At 33.1% G+C, this 16,056-nt stretch overlaps 1 protein-coding gene and 1 long non-coding RNA gene across 2 annotated transcripts; both read left to right on the top strand.

Annotated features, from left to right (window-relative positions):
* The first annotated feature begins 4,473 nt into the window (after positions 1–4,473).
* Positions 4,474–10,137, top strand: LOC143071119 (intraflagellar transport protein 74 homolog). The gene is made up of 2 exons (XM_076245217.1): positions 4,474–4,627; positions 8,201–10,137. Exons 1-2 carry the CDS (start codon positions 4,582–4,584, stop codon positions 9,934–9,936), a joined length of 1,782 nt encoding a protein of 593 aa, XP_076101332.1. The 5' UTR covers positions 4,474–4,581; the 3' UTR covers positions 9,937–10,137.
* Positions 10,138–11,634: 1,497 nt separating this feature from the next.
* Positions 11,635–13,563, top strand: LOC143071118 (uncharacterized). Its single transcript, XR_012976798.1, has 2 exons — positions 11,635–12,498; positions 13,145–13,563. It is a non-coding gene; the product is annotated as an uncharacterized LOC143071118 (long non-coding RNA).
* Positions 13,564–16,056: the final 2,493 nt, after the last annotated feature.

The raw sequence follows: 16,056 nt of genomic DNA, 5'->3' as shown, positions 1-16,056 counted from the left end.
GGGCTATTTTGGGAGGAAAACGAAAATGAATAATATTTGCTATTTACTATCAATTAGTTTACAGTGGCGGATCCAGAACTTTTCATATAAAGGGAGGGGGGCACTGACTGACCTAAAAGGGAGGGAGGGTTCCTCTCATCCTTCAGCGATTCCCCATATAATCAACAAATGTTTTCAACGAAATGGGGGGCATGGCCCCTAGCCCCCCCCCCCCCCCCCTTGGGATCCGCCTATGGTTTATAATCAACGGCGGTCACTGCGGATATATTTCTGTACATACTTACATACATTTACTATGAATAACTGTATTTGTTATAATTTACTATAAATTTCTTTTCTGTACCTTGAACATACAAAGACTATGAATAAAGTATATAAATTTGCTTTCTGCTATCATTTTGAGTTCTAGCATTTATCATACTTGCTTAACGTGTTTCAGTTTGGGTTATTTTGGGAGGAAAACGAAAATGAATAATATTTGTTATTTACTATCATTTAGTTCACAGTGTCGGATCCAGAACTTTTCATAAGGGAGGGGGGCACTGACTGACCTAAAAGGGGGGGGGGGGGCGTTCCTCTCATACTTCAGTGATTCCCCCTATAATCAACAATTTTTTTTCAACGGGTCCCCCCTGGGATCCGCCTATGGTTTATTATCAACGGCGGTCACTGCGGATATATTTCTGTATACATACATTTACTATGAATAACTGTATTTGTTATAATTTACTATAAATTCCAATGGTTATCTTGGGGGCGGGGGGGTTCATAGAGTACAGAAAAACAGAAGGTATAAAAATCGGTATTTGGAAAATAGGGGGAGGGCAAAAAAATGTGCCCAGTCCCTAAGTACCCTTGACTTTTGATACCTCTCCTGAAATTCTCTGTATAGTAATTAAAGTATATATGCATGTTCATAGAGTACAGAAAAACAGAAGGTATAAAAATCGGTATTTGGAAAATAGGGGGAGGGCAAAAAAATGTGCCCAGTCCCTAAGTACCCTTGACTTTTGATACCTCTCCTGAAATTCTCTGTATAGTATTTAAAGTATATATGCATGTTCATAGAGTACAGAAAAACAGAAGGTATAAAAATCGGTATTTGGAAAATAGGGGGAGGGCAAAAAAATGTGCCCAGTCCCTAAGTACCTTTGACTTTTGATATCTCTCCTAAAATTCTCCAGTCAGTATGTTTTTTTTACAGTTTACATACGCTCTATTTCTCCGCGATTTCGCGGGTGTGTTCTAGTATATATATATATTAATACGAAACAAAACAGAACAATAAAAAAAGACATACATAGAAACATTGTTCTAGATGATAAGATACATACATATAAGCTATCTGTTGCTGGAATGTCTTGTTATAAAAAAAAATACTAGACAAGACAACTACAATCAGATACCATAACACCTGACAATTCTAATTGATAACATATGCTTTACCTTTACTTAATGTTTGTTTCATTCGAATTCCCGGGGCAATTATTTCCGGTATCAATATCAATACTTTTTAAAATGAAGCAAAAAAAAAAAAAAAAAAATTGATAAAAAAAATCTAACGATATCACTTGAATTGCAATAGAAGATATTTCTTATAGATTCCCAAATCCTCACTGAGCAAATTTAATTCTTCGTCAGTTCCATATCACTGTAAAGTAGATAATTATCTGTTGAAAAGGTGTTCTTCTATATCTTCTATATCTGCCAACTCTCTATGAGTAATTTGCTACTATAAATTCTCACATTTACAATTTGTTATGGTCTAACAGTGAATTTTAATGCAAAATTACGATACGTTCTTCAGGAAATACCAAATTTGTTATACAAAATAAAGCTTTGTTTCTAGCTGTTGCTGTTGCTGTAATTTTGAATATATTGAAAATATTTTATTGATATTTGAATAAATGTAACATCATACGCAATTATGTGAATTGCTACATACAGTTTCATCTACTTGGAAATTTTTTTTCTAAGTTCGTGTAATTTAATCAATGAGTGATCCCAGGAAATAAACTCCATTTTATATGGAACTTGATTAAATATTAATATAAGAAAGTCTCTTCAATTAAGATTACAGATTTTTATAGAACATAAATGCAATGTAGATACTGAGTAATTAGGGTCTCAGATTTGAGCCCTGTGTTGTACGTGTTGTACTTGAAGTCTTTACATGGCGTCGGTACTAATGTTCAGAACGCCGCTTACTTTAAGATAGTTTTAGCTATCTATAAAACCTGGTTTAATCCACCATTTTCTACTTAAGGAAATGGCTGTACCAAGTCAGGAATGTGACAGTTCTTATACATTCGTTTTGATGTGTTTGAGCTTTGCGGCTATTTGATAAGGGACTTTCTGTTTTGAATTTTCCTCGGACTCGGTTCAGTATTTTTGTGATTTTACTTTTTAAGCTACTGTTTCTGTTTTTAAAAAGAATTTATGGAGATCAGTTGATTTGAAGATATAATATTATATATACAATTTATTTAATCCCCAGTCACATCAAACCAAGATGTCAAAATTCATAAAAACAAAGACTAGTTCGAGTCGACAAATCCTTGGAGTCGAATTCAGAAATTTCAATGCGTTCAGGATGGTCGACCTTTTTTCACACAGTCTATTAGGGACGACATCAAAAGATCGATATAGGATAAAAAAATCTTTAATCAAATATTTTTGGGGTGGGGGGCCAACATTTCTGCAAGTTTTGTTAATCCAAAATCGATTTTACATATATCCATATTGTGACGAAGTCAATAATGATTAAATATATTTTATTACGTAATTACAAAGTCAAGAAAGATTCTAAAGTTCAAATGTTCGAATGTTCACAAACTGTCTTTAAAGTTGAATTGTTCGAATGTTCAATATCTCACACGGGCACGTGATCGTATAGTTTCAATCCTGATGGAGTACTTCGGATATTAAGCGCATGAGTTCCAGCCTACCCACGAGGGGGGAGACCTTGGCGGAATCTCCGGTACCAATCTGTCCTAATCGAATGTGTACCAATCTGTCCTGTTTGAGTCCAAAGCTGGATCTTTTATAGTTCAGAGGGGCCATCCATCAAGTTCAAAAATAGCCATAAATGTCAATAGTTGTATAGAGTAGTCTAGCTATTAAGTAATACATGTACTAGGTTGGTCAGTTGACAATGTTATTAACATCTGCGCAATGCAATTATATAACGTCAGCAAAATACATGAACGATAAATGTCTGCAAGGGTCAAATACATGTACTTGAAATTGTATTAATTATGTAACTAGAAGATTGGAACACAAATTGTGTTACAATATAGGAAAATCGATTTTTCCCAAATTAAGTTAAAAAACTGTGAATTAAGTTTTTTTTTATCCTACATTGAACTTTTGATGTCGTCCCTTACATCGGTGACCAAGCACACTAAAACAGTCTAGCCCAGGCCGTTGATACCAAATTACTAAATTAAATAAATTAACCATTTTCCACATATTTATTTTATCTAATTTTAATTTTTGTCCTTTGCCATGGCATTTTTGCAACAAAATAACAACGCTAAATTAGAAAAAAATCAGGAAAGGGCTTTACGATTTTTATATGAAGACTATACTAGTTCATATGATGAGCTACTTTTACGAGCAAAGGTTCCATCACTGAAAATAAGACGTATGTGTAACATGATTATTGAATGTATCCAACTTTTATATAGATTCATTGTCACCACCATATTTACATGATTTAGTTGTATTGAAAGATTGTAAATATTATTTTAGATATTTTGATATTGTAGATATACCTAGGGTCCGAACATCAAGAACTCTTTAAATACACAGCTGCTGTTTTATGGAATGATCTACCTGATGATAGTAGAAAAAATGCTAATTTTAGTCAGTTCAAAAATATTTTAAAGTCATGGAATGGAAATGACTGTAAGTGCACTGTTTTTGCAGATTTTAGTTAATATATTATGCTAAAAAGTTATTTACCATTTAGATCATACCCCTTTTTTATAATATTTTATGCTATCATGCATTATACCAGCTTTTATGCCTAGTTTACACTTATATATGCTTTTAGCTTTAATACCTAGCTTATGCTTATATTCTGCTTTTCATCATCATGCTTTTTAGTGCTTCATTTTGTGCTGTGTAATTTATTGCATGTGTATGATGTGTTGTATTGTTATAAATGTCTTTGTATGTCGGTTAATGCCGACTCTAAATAAAACTTATTTATTTATTTATTTATTTATTTATTTATTTATTTATTTATTTATTTATTTATTTATTTATTTATTTATTTATTTATTTATTCCGAACATCTGTTTAGTAAATTGCATTTCATAATCAATATCATTTTTAATTGAAGTTTTAGTTTATCTAATGAGCTATCAAAATCAGTTTCCATGATCAATTCATGTTGATCTGTTTAAGAGAAATAACTTAAACATTGTAAATGTTTCGCTTTTATTTTTCGACTTCCTCATTTTAGGTCCTCCACTTTGCCGGATATGCTGAAAGTCCAAATCAAGTGACAACATTCCTACAACCTGCTTCCTGTCAACAGTAAACTATAACCATAAAGTTTATTATTAAAGAGAAATGGCTGGAAGATTACCCAGTGCCGGTGGCAGTAGACCTAGAACAGGTGCTTAAATAACCAACCAAACACATGCGACAGCCATGCTTCTTTTTCTCACTCAACGATTTCTTTTATTTCGGGAACTTTACTCTTTCAAAAATGGGGGGATGGTATGAAGGTTTTCGTATTATCATTATTGTTATGTTGTGGATCTAATGTAGTAAGCAATCACACTAACTACTTTTAATTTAACAGTCAATCGTTAAAACATACCTTTTAGCACAAAAAAAGAGTAGAATTTATAAGATATATTCATGTCTGCCATCATAATGGACTTTTCGCTACATATTATAGGTAAAAATATAATTTCCCCATCACTATAATCCGCTTCTTCAGAATGATCTTGTCGGTGAAAGATCGGAGTAAGACTTGATTGTTCAAATAGTAATTTAATAATGGCTACAAAATATACAATTGGTAGCGACGTTAATTTACAAGTAAACGTCCCGAAGGTTTGTGCGTGACGTTCCCGGAATAATCGCAGATATTACATTCCTCCTTAACTTTGAATTAGAAAATGACTTTATAAAAGTAAATTAAAATGTGTAAAATAAAGTTTGTTTACATTGATTAAATTATCACAGTCTCTGTATTGTTCACTGATGTTTTTGTAATAACCAGTCTGCACCCGAAACTTTTTCAACTACTAGTCCGAAGACCAATATTCTGACATTTTTCTTATTGGGCCAAACAAAGTTTTGCAAAAACTTACTAGTCCGAATGAAATTTTACTAGTCTGGGGCATCGGACTAGTCGCTAACCGTGCAGACTGAATAACTAAAAAATAGATGTTCACTTTCTCAATTTGTATAAATTATAATAGTCTCTTTAATGTTCACTAAATTGTATCGGTCTCCTGGTTCTTCCGCTTTATGTTTCAGTCCTGGTTTCCTGACTTTTGTCTCTGTTTTCCAAAGTTCTCTTTATCCGCCCCCTTCCGCGCCTGTCTTGCGGGGGGCCCATAATTTTGTATGTCCACTTCCCCCTCCCGCACATGTCTTGCGGGGGCCCATTTTCTTCATTTTCTTGTTTCTGTTTTCAGCATACCCTTTGATTTTCTCTTTGCATTGTCTGTCTCTTTCATATAAGTTTGAGACTTTGAGTGATATCTTCTATGAATCTCCTGTTTAGCTGTTTTAGTGTTTTTCTTTTTTAACTTATTTGCTCTGTTTTGTTGATGGGTTTCCTAGATAAGTTAACTTCTTTATTTGCTATTTGGCGTCCTGGTGTGACTTGGTGGTGTTTAAATCCCTTATCAATAGCAAGTTTCTCAGAGTTGAAAGGCGGTCCACTGTCTGGTATTCTCAACTGGTTTGTCTTTACAAAAGAACCATCAGTTCTAATCTGTATCATCCCTAGCTCAATCAGAGTGGATTTGCTTAGCAAGGGTGGAGAATTGATTTTTCCTTTTACAACAATAAATTTTGTCTCTGTGCCACATGTTTTGTTTCTTATGATAGTTTTAAATTCTCCCTTGATTGGTAATGAATTTTGCAGTGTGCTCAACTTGATTTTACTCTTTTCTAATACTGGATTGCCGTATGTTTTGCTCTGAAATTTTACAAATTGATTTTCATCCATTACATTTACATCAGCTCCACTATCAGGTTCCACCTTCACATCTACGTCGTCTATTCTTATCGTCACTGTTTTGTCCATGTCTCTACTGCCTAGTATGGTCTTTACCTTTCGTATTTTCATTATATGTTTGGTCGTTCCTCCAAAATGATCTTCATCTTCATCATAATCTAATATATCTGTATTCGAATCTGTATCAATTTGTCTTCCGTTGTTTTTTTCACATTTCTTCCTCCTCGTCTAAAATTGCCAGCTCTGTACTGTTGTTTTTTCTTTTCCGCTCTGCATACTGATGCAAAATGATTATATTTCTCACAGTTTCTACATTGTTTACCATATGCAGGACATTTTTTTTCCTCACCATGATCGAATCCACAATAACCACAGTTAGACTTGGTTATATTCCTACTGTTCTGTTTAAATCTATCGTCTTTAAAATCCTGTGACCTATAGCTTGACCTGTTGCTTTGGATTTTATTTACTCAACTCGTACCTATGTCTCTGTTATCTCCTTTCATATCCTTCATCTGTAAACATGTGTCTTCCATCTGTCCTGCTTCTTCCACAAATTTATCTAAATTCCATCCTTTGCTTATAGCCCTCTTTATCAAATCCTGATTGGTTATGGTTTGAATACAATGTTCCAATATTCTTTCGTCACATGTAGCTTCAAACTCACACTCATGTGCCTTTTTTCTCAGTCTCATTACATATGTGTAGGTAAAATCTGCATCAACAGAAAAAGTCAAAACGGCACCTGGTTAAATCGGCACCCATTTATAGGCTGTATGGTTACATCGTCAATTTGGCATCCAATTATATTTGATATAATCACGATAATATTTATAAATAATTCTAAAAATGTTTAAATGATCTTTCTAGTGTTAATTATATAAAACAAATAAGGGGTTCTCAAACTGCCTAAGTAAAATTGTAAATTCAATTTGTCATCTGAGTCATACACCTTATCGCTAATCCCAGCTGACCCGGCCACTTGAACTTTTGATGCATACAACAATCACTTTTCCATTGTGGTGTCAGATATTTTGTTTTATGACGTCAAAATTTATCGGGAACCTATGTGATATCCAGTAATGGCGGACAAATAGCAATAAGGTGTATGCTTCTATGCTGATATTAAGCCAGTATTTGAAATCATCTCTGGAACAACAAGACCAACTGTTTTAATATGATCTCCACTGAATAGGTTGACATGCTCTACAATGATTCTAACTACTTTTTTTCGGTGGCAATATGTACTGTAATAAAACCAACTTATTTTCGAGAACAATTTATTTTCATGACTTTGCCAGTTTGGCAAGTGAAAAAATGAGGCGAGTACAAAAATAGAGCGAATAAAAATCATTGTAAATATGTAAAACTTGGATATTTCCTTATTAAACTACACCAAAAAAATTAGAAAATTGCCAAATTTATAGATAACCACAAAGTGGACTAGAGAGGTTAAATTTGAAGTATCCACGAAAATAAGTTTGATTTACAGTATTGGGGCTCTTTGAGAAAGTCTAGGGTACTATTTTTGTTTCTCAATAATCAACATTTTATATTCCCTGAAGCATATACATTTGGTTCAGTCCTTGCTTAAGTCATATATTGGCAATACATGTATCCCAATTACAAACATGTAAAACATTGGCAATCATAGTACATGTGTCCCTCCTAGCATACTGTTTCAAATCTTTAAATAAAAATGTTTTGTCTCAATGAATGTGATTTTGGTTAGCATCACACTATCAGTTGGCAGTGCTAGCATTTGCCATTTCACTTGTTTGGTTCTGTTTGGATGGAAAATATGGCAGCAGAGGCATTCTTTTATAATGAAGGACAAGTTTAAAAAGAAATTGTTTAAAGTTAATATACTTAAAAGTATAAGCACACAATCATGAATATTAACCTAATAATTTCAATCATGTTCAGTTTACAACTAGATCTTTATCAGATATAAGTACACAATGTAATTTTTTCATTTAATCATTTCAGGTGCTAGACCTATTGGAACTGCCATCCAAGGAGGTACTGCTACCCGCTTGACAACAGCAATGAATCCTGGTACAGCTAGACCAGGAACCAAAGGGGGATCAGTAGCTGGAGGAGGGGCCTTACAGTCTCAGTTAAAGGTGGAAGACAGGCCAATGACACAACAGGGGTTAGGAGGAATGAAAACTGGAGTCAAAGGTCAAGGTCGAACTGTCAAGGATAGAACTTACTTTCTAGGATTAGTTAGGAGTAAAATAAATGAATTGAATGGTGAAAATACAAGGTTGAATAAAGAGATAGAGAATAATTCAGAAGAAAATTCAGCTTTTCTGACCTATGAGAAGAGGGCAGAAGTATTAGCATCAGAAATAAGAGATTTACAGGGAGAGCTTGGTGACTATAACACACTGGTTGATAAACTGACCACAGACGAAGACATTCAGGACGTAGAAATGGACTTACAAGATCTGAAAAATTCAAACGAAAGGGAGGCAAAAAAAATCGAAGAGCTGTTTGAAATAAAAAAGCAAAAAGAAGATCAGATCAGACAAATAGAGCAGGAATTGGACCAAGAAAAAAGAATGGCGGATAATATTGTTAATGACATGAATCCGAAAATGAGAAAAAAATATTTTGAATTGAAAGATGTTAATGAGCATATGTTGAAACAGTTAGAAAGAGGTCAACAGGAACTAGATGTTCTTAATTCAAAGATTGAAAATTCAAATGAAGAACTATCATTTTCCCAAGTTAAACAAGAAGCTGTTCGTCTTTATGAACAATTGAATGACCTTGAAATGAAGAGAGATGCTTTAGTCCAAGAAACAAAGAATCAATCATCACCAGCAGAAGAGAGAGAAAAGTTACTAAAACAGGTGAAAGAAGATAACCAGGAGATAGCAAGCTTGGAAAGACAGACAAATGATCTGAAAGAAAAAATAGAACAGGTTCAAGAGGAAATCAGACAATTAGATATTGATATAGAGGAAAATCAAGGGGAGAGAAATCAAAAGTACAAAGAATTAAAGAAAAGGGAGGAAACAATAGATGAGTTCCTTAATTCATTTGAAGAATCTAAACATCAGGAACATCAAAGGGTGACACAACTGGAGCAGAACACTATAGCAATACTGGAACATATGAGTAGAAATATGGGGCGATTTTCAGCACTACCATCCCCAGCAGAGCTCAGTACCATGAAAGAAGATTTAGCTTTTAAGGCAGGAGAAATGAAAAAATCAGAAACTACAACTCTGGGGCTTGCTGCAGAAAGTGACAAGTTACAAGTGGACTTACAGAAAGTGGAACAGCTTGAAGATAAAATTACAACAGAATTAGTTATGTTAAGAGAAAAGAATTCAACAATGGAAAAAGATTTAGAAACTTATTCAGATTTGGACAAGTTAAGGGATCTATCAGAGAAGAAGAGGAAGAGACTCCAAGAGGACAGAATTTCACTTCAAAGACGCAAAGAAAACTTTAAAAAGGTCATGCAGCAATTGACCTCTAAATACGAAGGTATGAAAACGTCGCTAGATGATAATGAAACATACATGCAGCTTGGTAATTTAGAGAGGAAATGGCAACATCACGAACAAAATAATTTCGTCATGAAAGAATTCATTGCTGCTAAAACAATGGAATGTGATTTCCGACCAATAAACAGACGTGTGTTCAATGCTATTCAGGATTTCAACCAACAATTACAAAGTCAAATGGCAGGAAAGCCTAGCATGTGATCCAACTTATTAAAAAAATACATTTCTGAAATTTAATGTTAAATTTCTTATTTATTAGAAAAAAGTACAAAAACAATTTGACAATTTATGACTTTCTTTCTCACTGAAAATTATTCAAAATTGTAATTTTCAGTCAGTTACAATGGCTCTTGTCATTAGACAATTAAAATCTATTAAAAGCTAGTAAAATCATAAACTAAATTATGTGTTTTTGAAATATTAAATACTATTTGTTCACATAAGTAGTATCATAATATAAGTTTGTTCAGGTTCTGGAGATATACATGGGTCAAAGTCTATCCTAAAGTTTGATTATTAAAAACTTCATCAATAAGACCAAAGGATTACAAATAAAAATGAAATGAAATCCAGGTCAATTGTGAAAAAGACCAGCAATGTTTCATTGTATGGTGTCTTAAAATTGATATCTAGAAGTTACACATAATCTTTATCAATACAAAAACACAGGTTTTATAGCAAGCACTTACTCACAAAATCTGAATCGCAACAGTAAAGTCTACAAACCAAAGAAAAATAGAGTTGTCAGTGGTAGAATTTTTAGTGCTTGTAGATATGAGAGCCTTGCAATAGCATTATGTCAATCTGGCAGATTTTACTGTTTATAGCTCCTTGATCAATGTTATATTTTCTGGAGTAAATCCATATCTATGAATCTATGAGCAATCGGTCAACTCTATTAGTTGTATGGGATAATTGTGAGTTTCAAATGCTAGTGTGGCAGGGTTCATCCAACTTTGGTCTCATTTACATGGTTAATTGGTGAATGTTAAGTTTTCATTGTTAGGTTCATAAACCATGAGCAAGGGGTTAACCATATTCCGTGAATTTAGTGATTGTTAGTGTTAATAGGTATAGGAAGAGTGCCAATTAGACAACTCTCCATCCAAATAACAATTTAAAAAAGTAAACCATTATAGGTCAATGTACGTCCTCCAACACAGAGCCTTGGCTCACACCGAACAACAAGCTATAAAGGGCCCCAAAATTACTAGTGTAAAACCATTCAAACGGGAAAACGCCTGTTTTTCAGGGTTCTTTTGATTATGACCTAACTTTCATGGTTCATTGGTAAATATTAAGTTTTTGTGGTGAGAGCTTTTTCTAGAATACACTAAGCAACAGGTCAACAATATTTGGTGTATGGAATGATTGCAACAAGTACATTTCTGTAATAGCGGAGTTCATCTAAAACTTGAAACCATTCATTGGTAATTTCAACTTTATGTGATACTTTATGTTTCAGAAGGAAGAAGACCTGAATGCTTGATACATTGTATACAGATGCCTTATGTGTCTATATGGTCTGGCATGTGTAATGCTTCATACATTGTATACAGATGCCTTATGTTTATATGGTCTGGCATGTGTCCATTGTTCTCATTTACATAGTTCAGTGACAGCTTGAAAAGTTTTTTTGTCCTGTCAATTTCTCTTTTTCTGTTAACACAAGTAATAGGATAACTATATTTGGTATATGGGTTCCGTGGAAGGTCTAATTGTCTGTCATACTGTGTTCACCTGACTTTAACTTCATTTCATGGAACAGTGATTAAGGTTAAGTTAACATGGTTAAGTACATATCTCAGATACTATAAGCAATAGGTCAACTATATTTGATGTACCAAATTAATGTGTTCATGTCGAACTAGTAGGTTTCATTTGACTGTGACCTCGTTTTTAAAGGCAGTGCTTTAAGGCCTGACTTTCAAGTCATGAGGTTAATCTTTTCATACGCAATCTATGTAGGGGGTCTTTTGGCCAGGAAAAGATCCGGAAATGTTCGAATTTCTCCTCTTCTTTTTATGGTATGATATGGTTTTTGTTTCTTTCATTTACATTGGGGACTAAAGAAACGATCAGTGTGTATTGTTCGTTTTATAGAACTTGTTATTAATGTGTATTTTGCATTATAAGCAGTCAACCTGACTACAAACTATCATTATTTGTATTCCGTGTGGAAAGAGGTCGGGTCAATTTCGAGTGTTATCTGAGATCTAAAGATTTTTTAATTAGTTCAGACGTTGATATAACAATGAAAAGTCGACTGAACATGATTAATATTGCATCTTCTATAATTCAAAGCGGAATTCAGTTTATAAACGAGAAACCGTAAAGCGTTTTCAATTTCGGTATTAGTTATGTATGTTGTCTACGTATTATCCTGGTTCCCGGTACTACGTTCCGGGTATTAGCTATTTGATATATCTGATGTGTAACATTACGATCAAGTACCAGCCAATCTACGTGTGTATGTGTACATGATTTCCCGCCAAAATGACCGACTTACAGCTATGGAAAAATAGTCCATAAACGTTCCGTATAATGATATGCAAATTCATAATTAATCGTAACTTTTTTTTATCTTTATATAATAAATATTACAAAATGGATTCCACAAAATTGAAAATAGCATTATTTTACGAGGATTTCTAATATTTTTTTCACTTCCGGGCGCAGTAATACGTATGTTTTGAAGGAGCTCGAAGAAATTGACAAAGTGAATTGAGAAGGAAACGGATAGATATACGTCCTTGCTATCAGGTAAAACAATTTAAATGTACAGAAAAAACACATTTACTTCACACAAACAGTACAGGCTTAAGCATTTTATTGTCTTATACACGACTGTAGTCTAGTGTTTAAACGACGGCGGTGACCTACAAGGTACGGGTCATACTGGGTCAAGTCTAAATATGTAAACATATCCACGTGCTATTAGGTAGAAAGCATCGTAATGCAATATCTGCAATTTTTTCCTCCTTTATACATCGTTTAACCAGATATATTTCTCTTTCAAATACACTTAAACACGGGTTGTATGTACGTATCTTTTCTAGTGTTTTCTTGTCCTTTAGTATTAAAGTTCATTTGTTGATGTTTAAATATTTTTGAACGACTGAACACAGGAGTGAATGAATGCAACAATGATATATACTGAAGACTTGGGCTGTACAATGATAGTGTACGTATATCATACTGATAATTATTCTAGCAGTAATTATGTTAATTTAGGATGTAATGACAGGAATTCATGAGCTATGCCTCAGGCTTTCTGAAAAAATATCAATGACAATGTAAACAGGAACAAAACATTGACACGAATGATGCTCTCTTCTATGTTATAGTTATTTAGGTATGTGTGTTGCACAAGTTTCAAAAAAACTTAAGTTATAAAACTTTTTTTCAGGGCACAAACCCACTTTAAAGAGACTTGTCTACTGCCATACTAATCCTATTTTCATGCACCATTTGCAAGCAAGAGACTGAATGGTTTGCAAAATTAAAAATCAGGATGGTGTCCAATTAAACCAAAAGAACTAAACTGGATGAATATTGTAGGAGAAATCTAGAGGAAAGTTTTGATTTGTGAAATTGGTTTTCCTGAAAAGTCATTCATCCTAGCCTGCAGAAAGGAACTATAACTGTCCACCACCAACTGACGAGCTAATGTTGAGCTTCACATATGGAATTACTCAAATACCATCAATGTCTATGTTTTCAGCACAGATTTCACAAGTTATGACACAGCTGTGCTTTTTTTTAATACCTGTTAAAGAGTTGTATACTAAATTTTATTTTTTTTATCAATAAATATATCTTGTGTCATTTAAGAACTTGTATTTTGCCAAAAGCATAAAGCATAAGCATAAAAGATTTATTTAAAGTCGGTTATACATATAACAATACAACATAAGCTCTGTAGAGCTTTTATCCGACATACATATAAGACAAGCACAATACATAAAACACATAAAACATGCAAAATAAATAATGTTATCAAGCACAACAATTAATTAGCACAATTAAAGCATATAAGCAAACATAAAATGCAGATAAACTAACATTCATGCAATAGCAATTATAAAGCACTAAAAGTAATCCAAGCATTAAGAACACAAATAAAAAAAAATTATGCCAAATAATTTAAAAGCCAGAGTATACATGATAAATAAATAAACTGATCTACAGCTCATTGAGATCTGCAGGAGGAACACTGACACGAACTGCCCTCCCAATTACCAACCAAACCTTTGAACTGACCCAATGGCATTTCGTCCCTCATTTTATTTGGCAGTTCGTTCCAGAGTTTGGCTCCTGCATATCTAAATGAGTGTAGCCCATGGGTAGTTGTCCTTACCCTGGGAACATCTGCTATGTTGTTATTTCTAAAAGAGTAATTACATTTTTTAATTTCAATAAGTTCATGTAGATATAATGGACATTGTTTATTAATAATTTTATATACCTCTATTGCTATCATTCTAATTCTTCTAATTTCTAAGCTTGGTAATTTTGATTTAATTAATAGTTGTTCATAGGTACTACAATAGTCTTCATATATAAATCTAAGGGCACGCTCCTGTATTTTCTCTATTTTTCTGGTGTTACACTCACCACAGAAGTGCCATATTACAGGACAATAATTAAAATTTGACATTATAAATGAATAATATATAGTAAGTCTACCTAATTTTGTTAAATTTTTACCAATACGTTTAAGTACATGTAATTGTCTTGATGCCTTTTTACAAATATTGGAAATATGGGCATCAAACTTAAGTTGATAATCAATTGTTACACCCAATAATTTTACTTCTTTTTCACAATGTATAATATTACCATCTAAATTAAATGAAATGTTTTTATTTTCAGTTTTCTTGCCTATGGCTATTGCCTGAAATTTGTCAGGGTTGGCCTTCATATGATTTAGACTGAACCAATTTATTAGCTCTAAGCTTTCTTTTTCTAAAATATTTACCACAGTGTCTATATCAGAGTGTGAATATGATAAAGTATTGTCATCTGCATAATTATACAATGAACTGTTTAAAACAAAATGATGCATACTAGTGAATGAAAGTGGTGCAGTTCATTTTGCTTTGGTATATAGAATTGAATTACAATTGTTCATGTTATTGGAATGCATATAAAAATAAGGAGATGTGGTACAATGTATATACATGATATTTAGTGAGTTTATCAAGCAAAAGTGAATAAGAAATAGGTATAAGCAGTTACAGGTACTACTGTACAATCTCAAACAATGAGAAAAACTCATACCGTAAAGAGAATTTCATATTTACAAGTAAGTTTTGTTTTTGCGTTGAATAATTTTCTTCTATTGTTTTAATTGCAAATATGGGAAGTGGTTAAAATGCTAATGAGACAGCTGTTATGGCCACAGAGCCTTAATTGAAAACTTCTTTTTCATTCATACCGGTAGATTTTGCCTGGAGTTAGAAACATATCTGCCAACTTTTCAAAATGCACATGGGGGTTTTACGTGAAAGATTGTTCATATAGTCATACAAAACCTTCAAGGGGGCCTTCAAATGGAAGCAGGACAAGTCGCCCCACTGGCTAATCGCCCACTTTTAAAAAAAAACTGATTTATCAAATCGCCCCACATGTGAAATTGGTTAAATCATGTTAAATATTAATCCTGCCAACCCGCCCTACTTATAAAAAAACGGTAATATTTAGATTAATATATATATATATAATTAAAAATAAAAACTCTCACCACTTTAATGAAAACTAATCTACACAGAATACAAACAAACCGAAAATTTATTTAATTACTATTATTGATATACTGAAATTATAATTCTAAAAAAAAAATGTATTGTTGAAGAATAACTAAGTTTTGAAGCTTAGTTATTTGCATAACAATTGAAAAGAAACCTGTTAATTGTATCATAATGCAATATAAGGAATTTAACTTATATTCAACGGGATAACATCTTTTTCCATAAGTGGGGAGAGTGGCAAGACCTTTTCAGCTTTTGGTCTTCGGTGCTGTGTGGCTTTGTGCCTTTTTCACTTTCGATCTTTTATATCTGGGCGTTATGTATTCGGGTTTAGTTTTCTGTAATTAGTTAATACTTCAGTTTCTTTATGTATATCTCTTTCATATTCATTTGATAAAATTTACTGTTTGCAATAGCATGAATTGTTCTATATAATAAGAATGTTCTTATCCCGGGCATGAAAACAATGCCGTATTTGGCGAAACCTTTTCAACTTCTTATGTCCAGTGCTGTACAACTTTGTACTTTTTTCTCTTTCGATCTTTTATATCTGGGCGTAACTTGTAAG

Source organism: Mytilus galloprovincialis, chromosome 4 (genome assembly GCF_965363235.1).
Source record: "Mytilus galloprovincialis chromosome 4, xbMytGall1.hap1.1, whole genome shotgun sequence".
NCBI lineage: Eukaryota > Metazoa > Mollusca > Bivalvia > Mytilida > Mytilidae > Mytilus > Mytilus galloprovincialis.
Note: the sequence above shows the minus strand (reverse complement) of the source record. Positions and strands in the feature narration are given on the sequence as shown.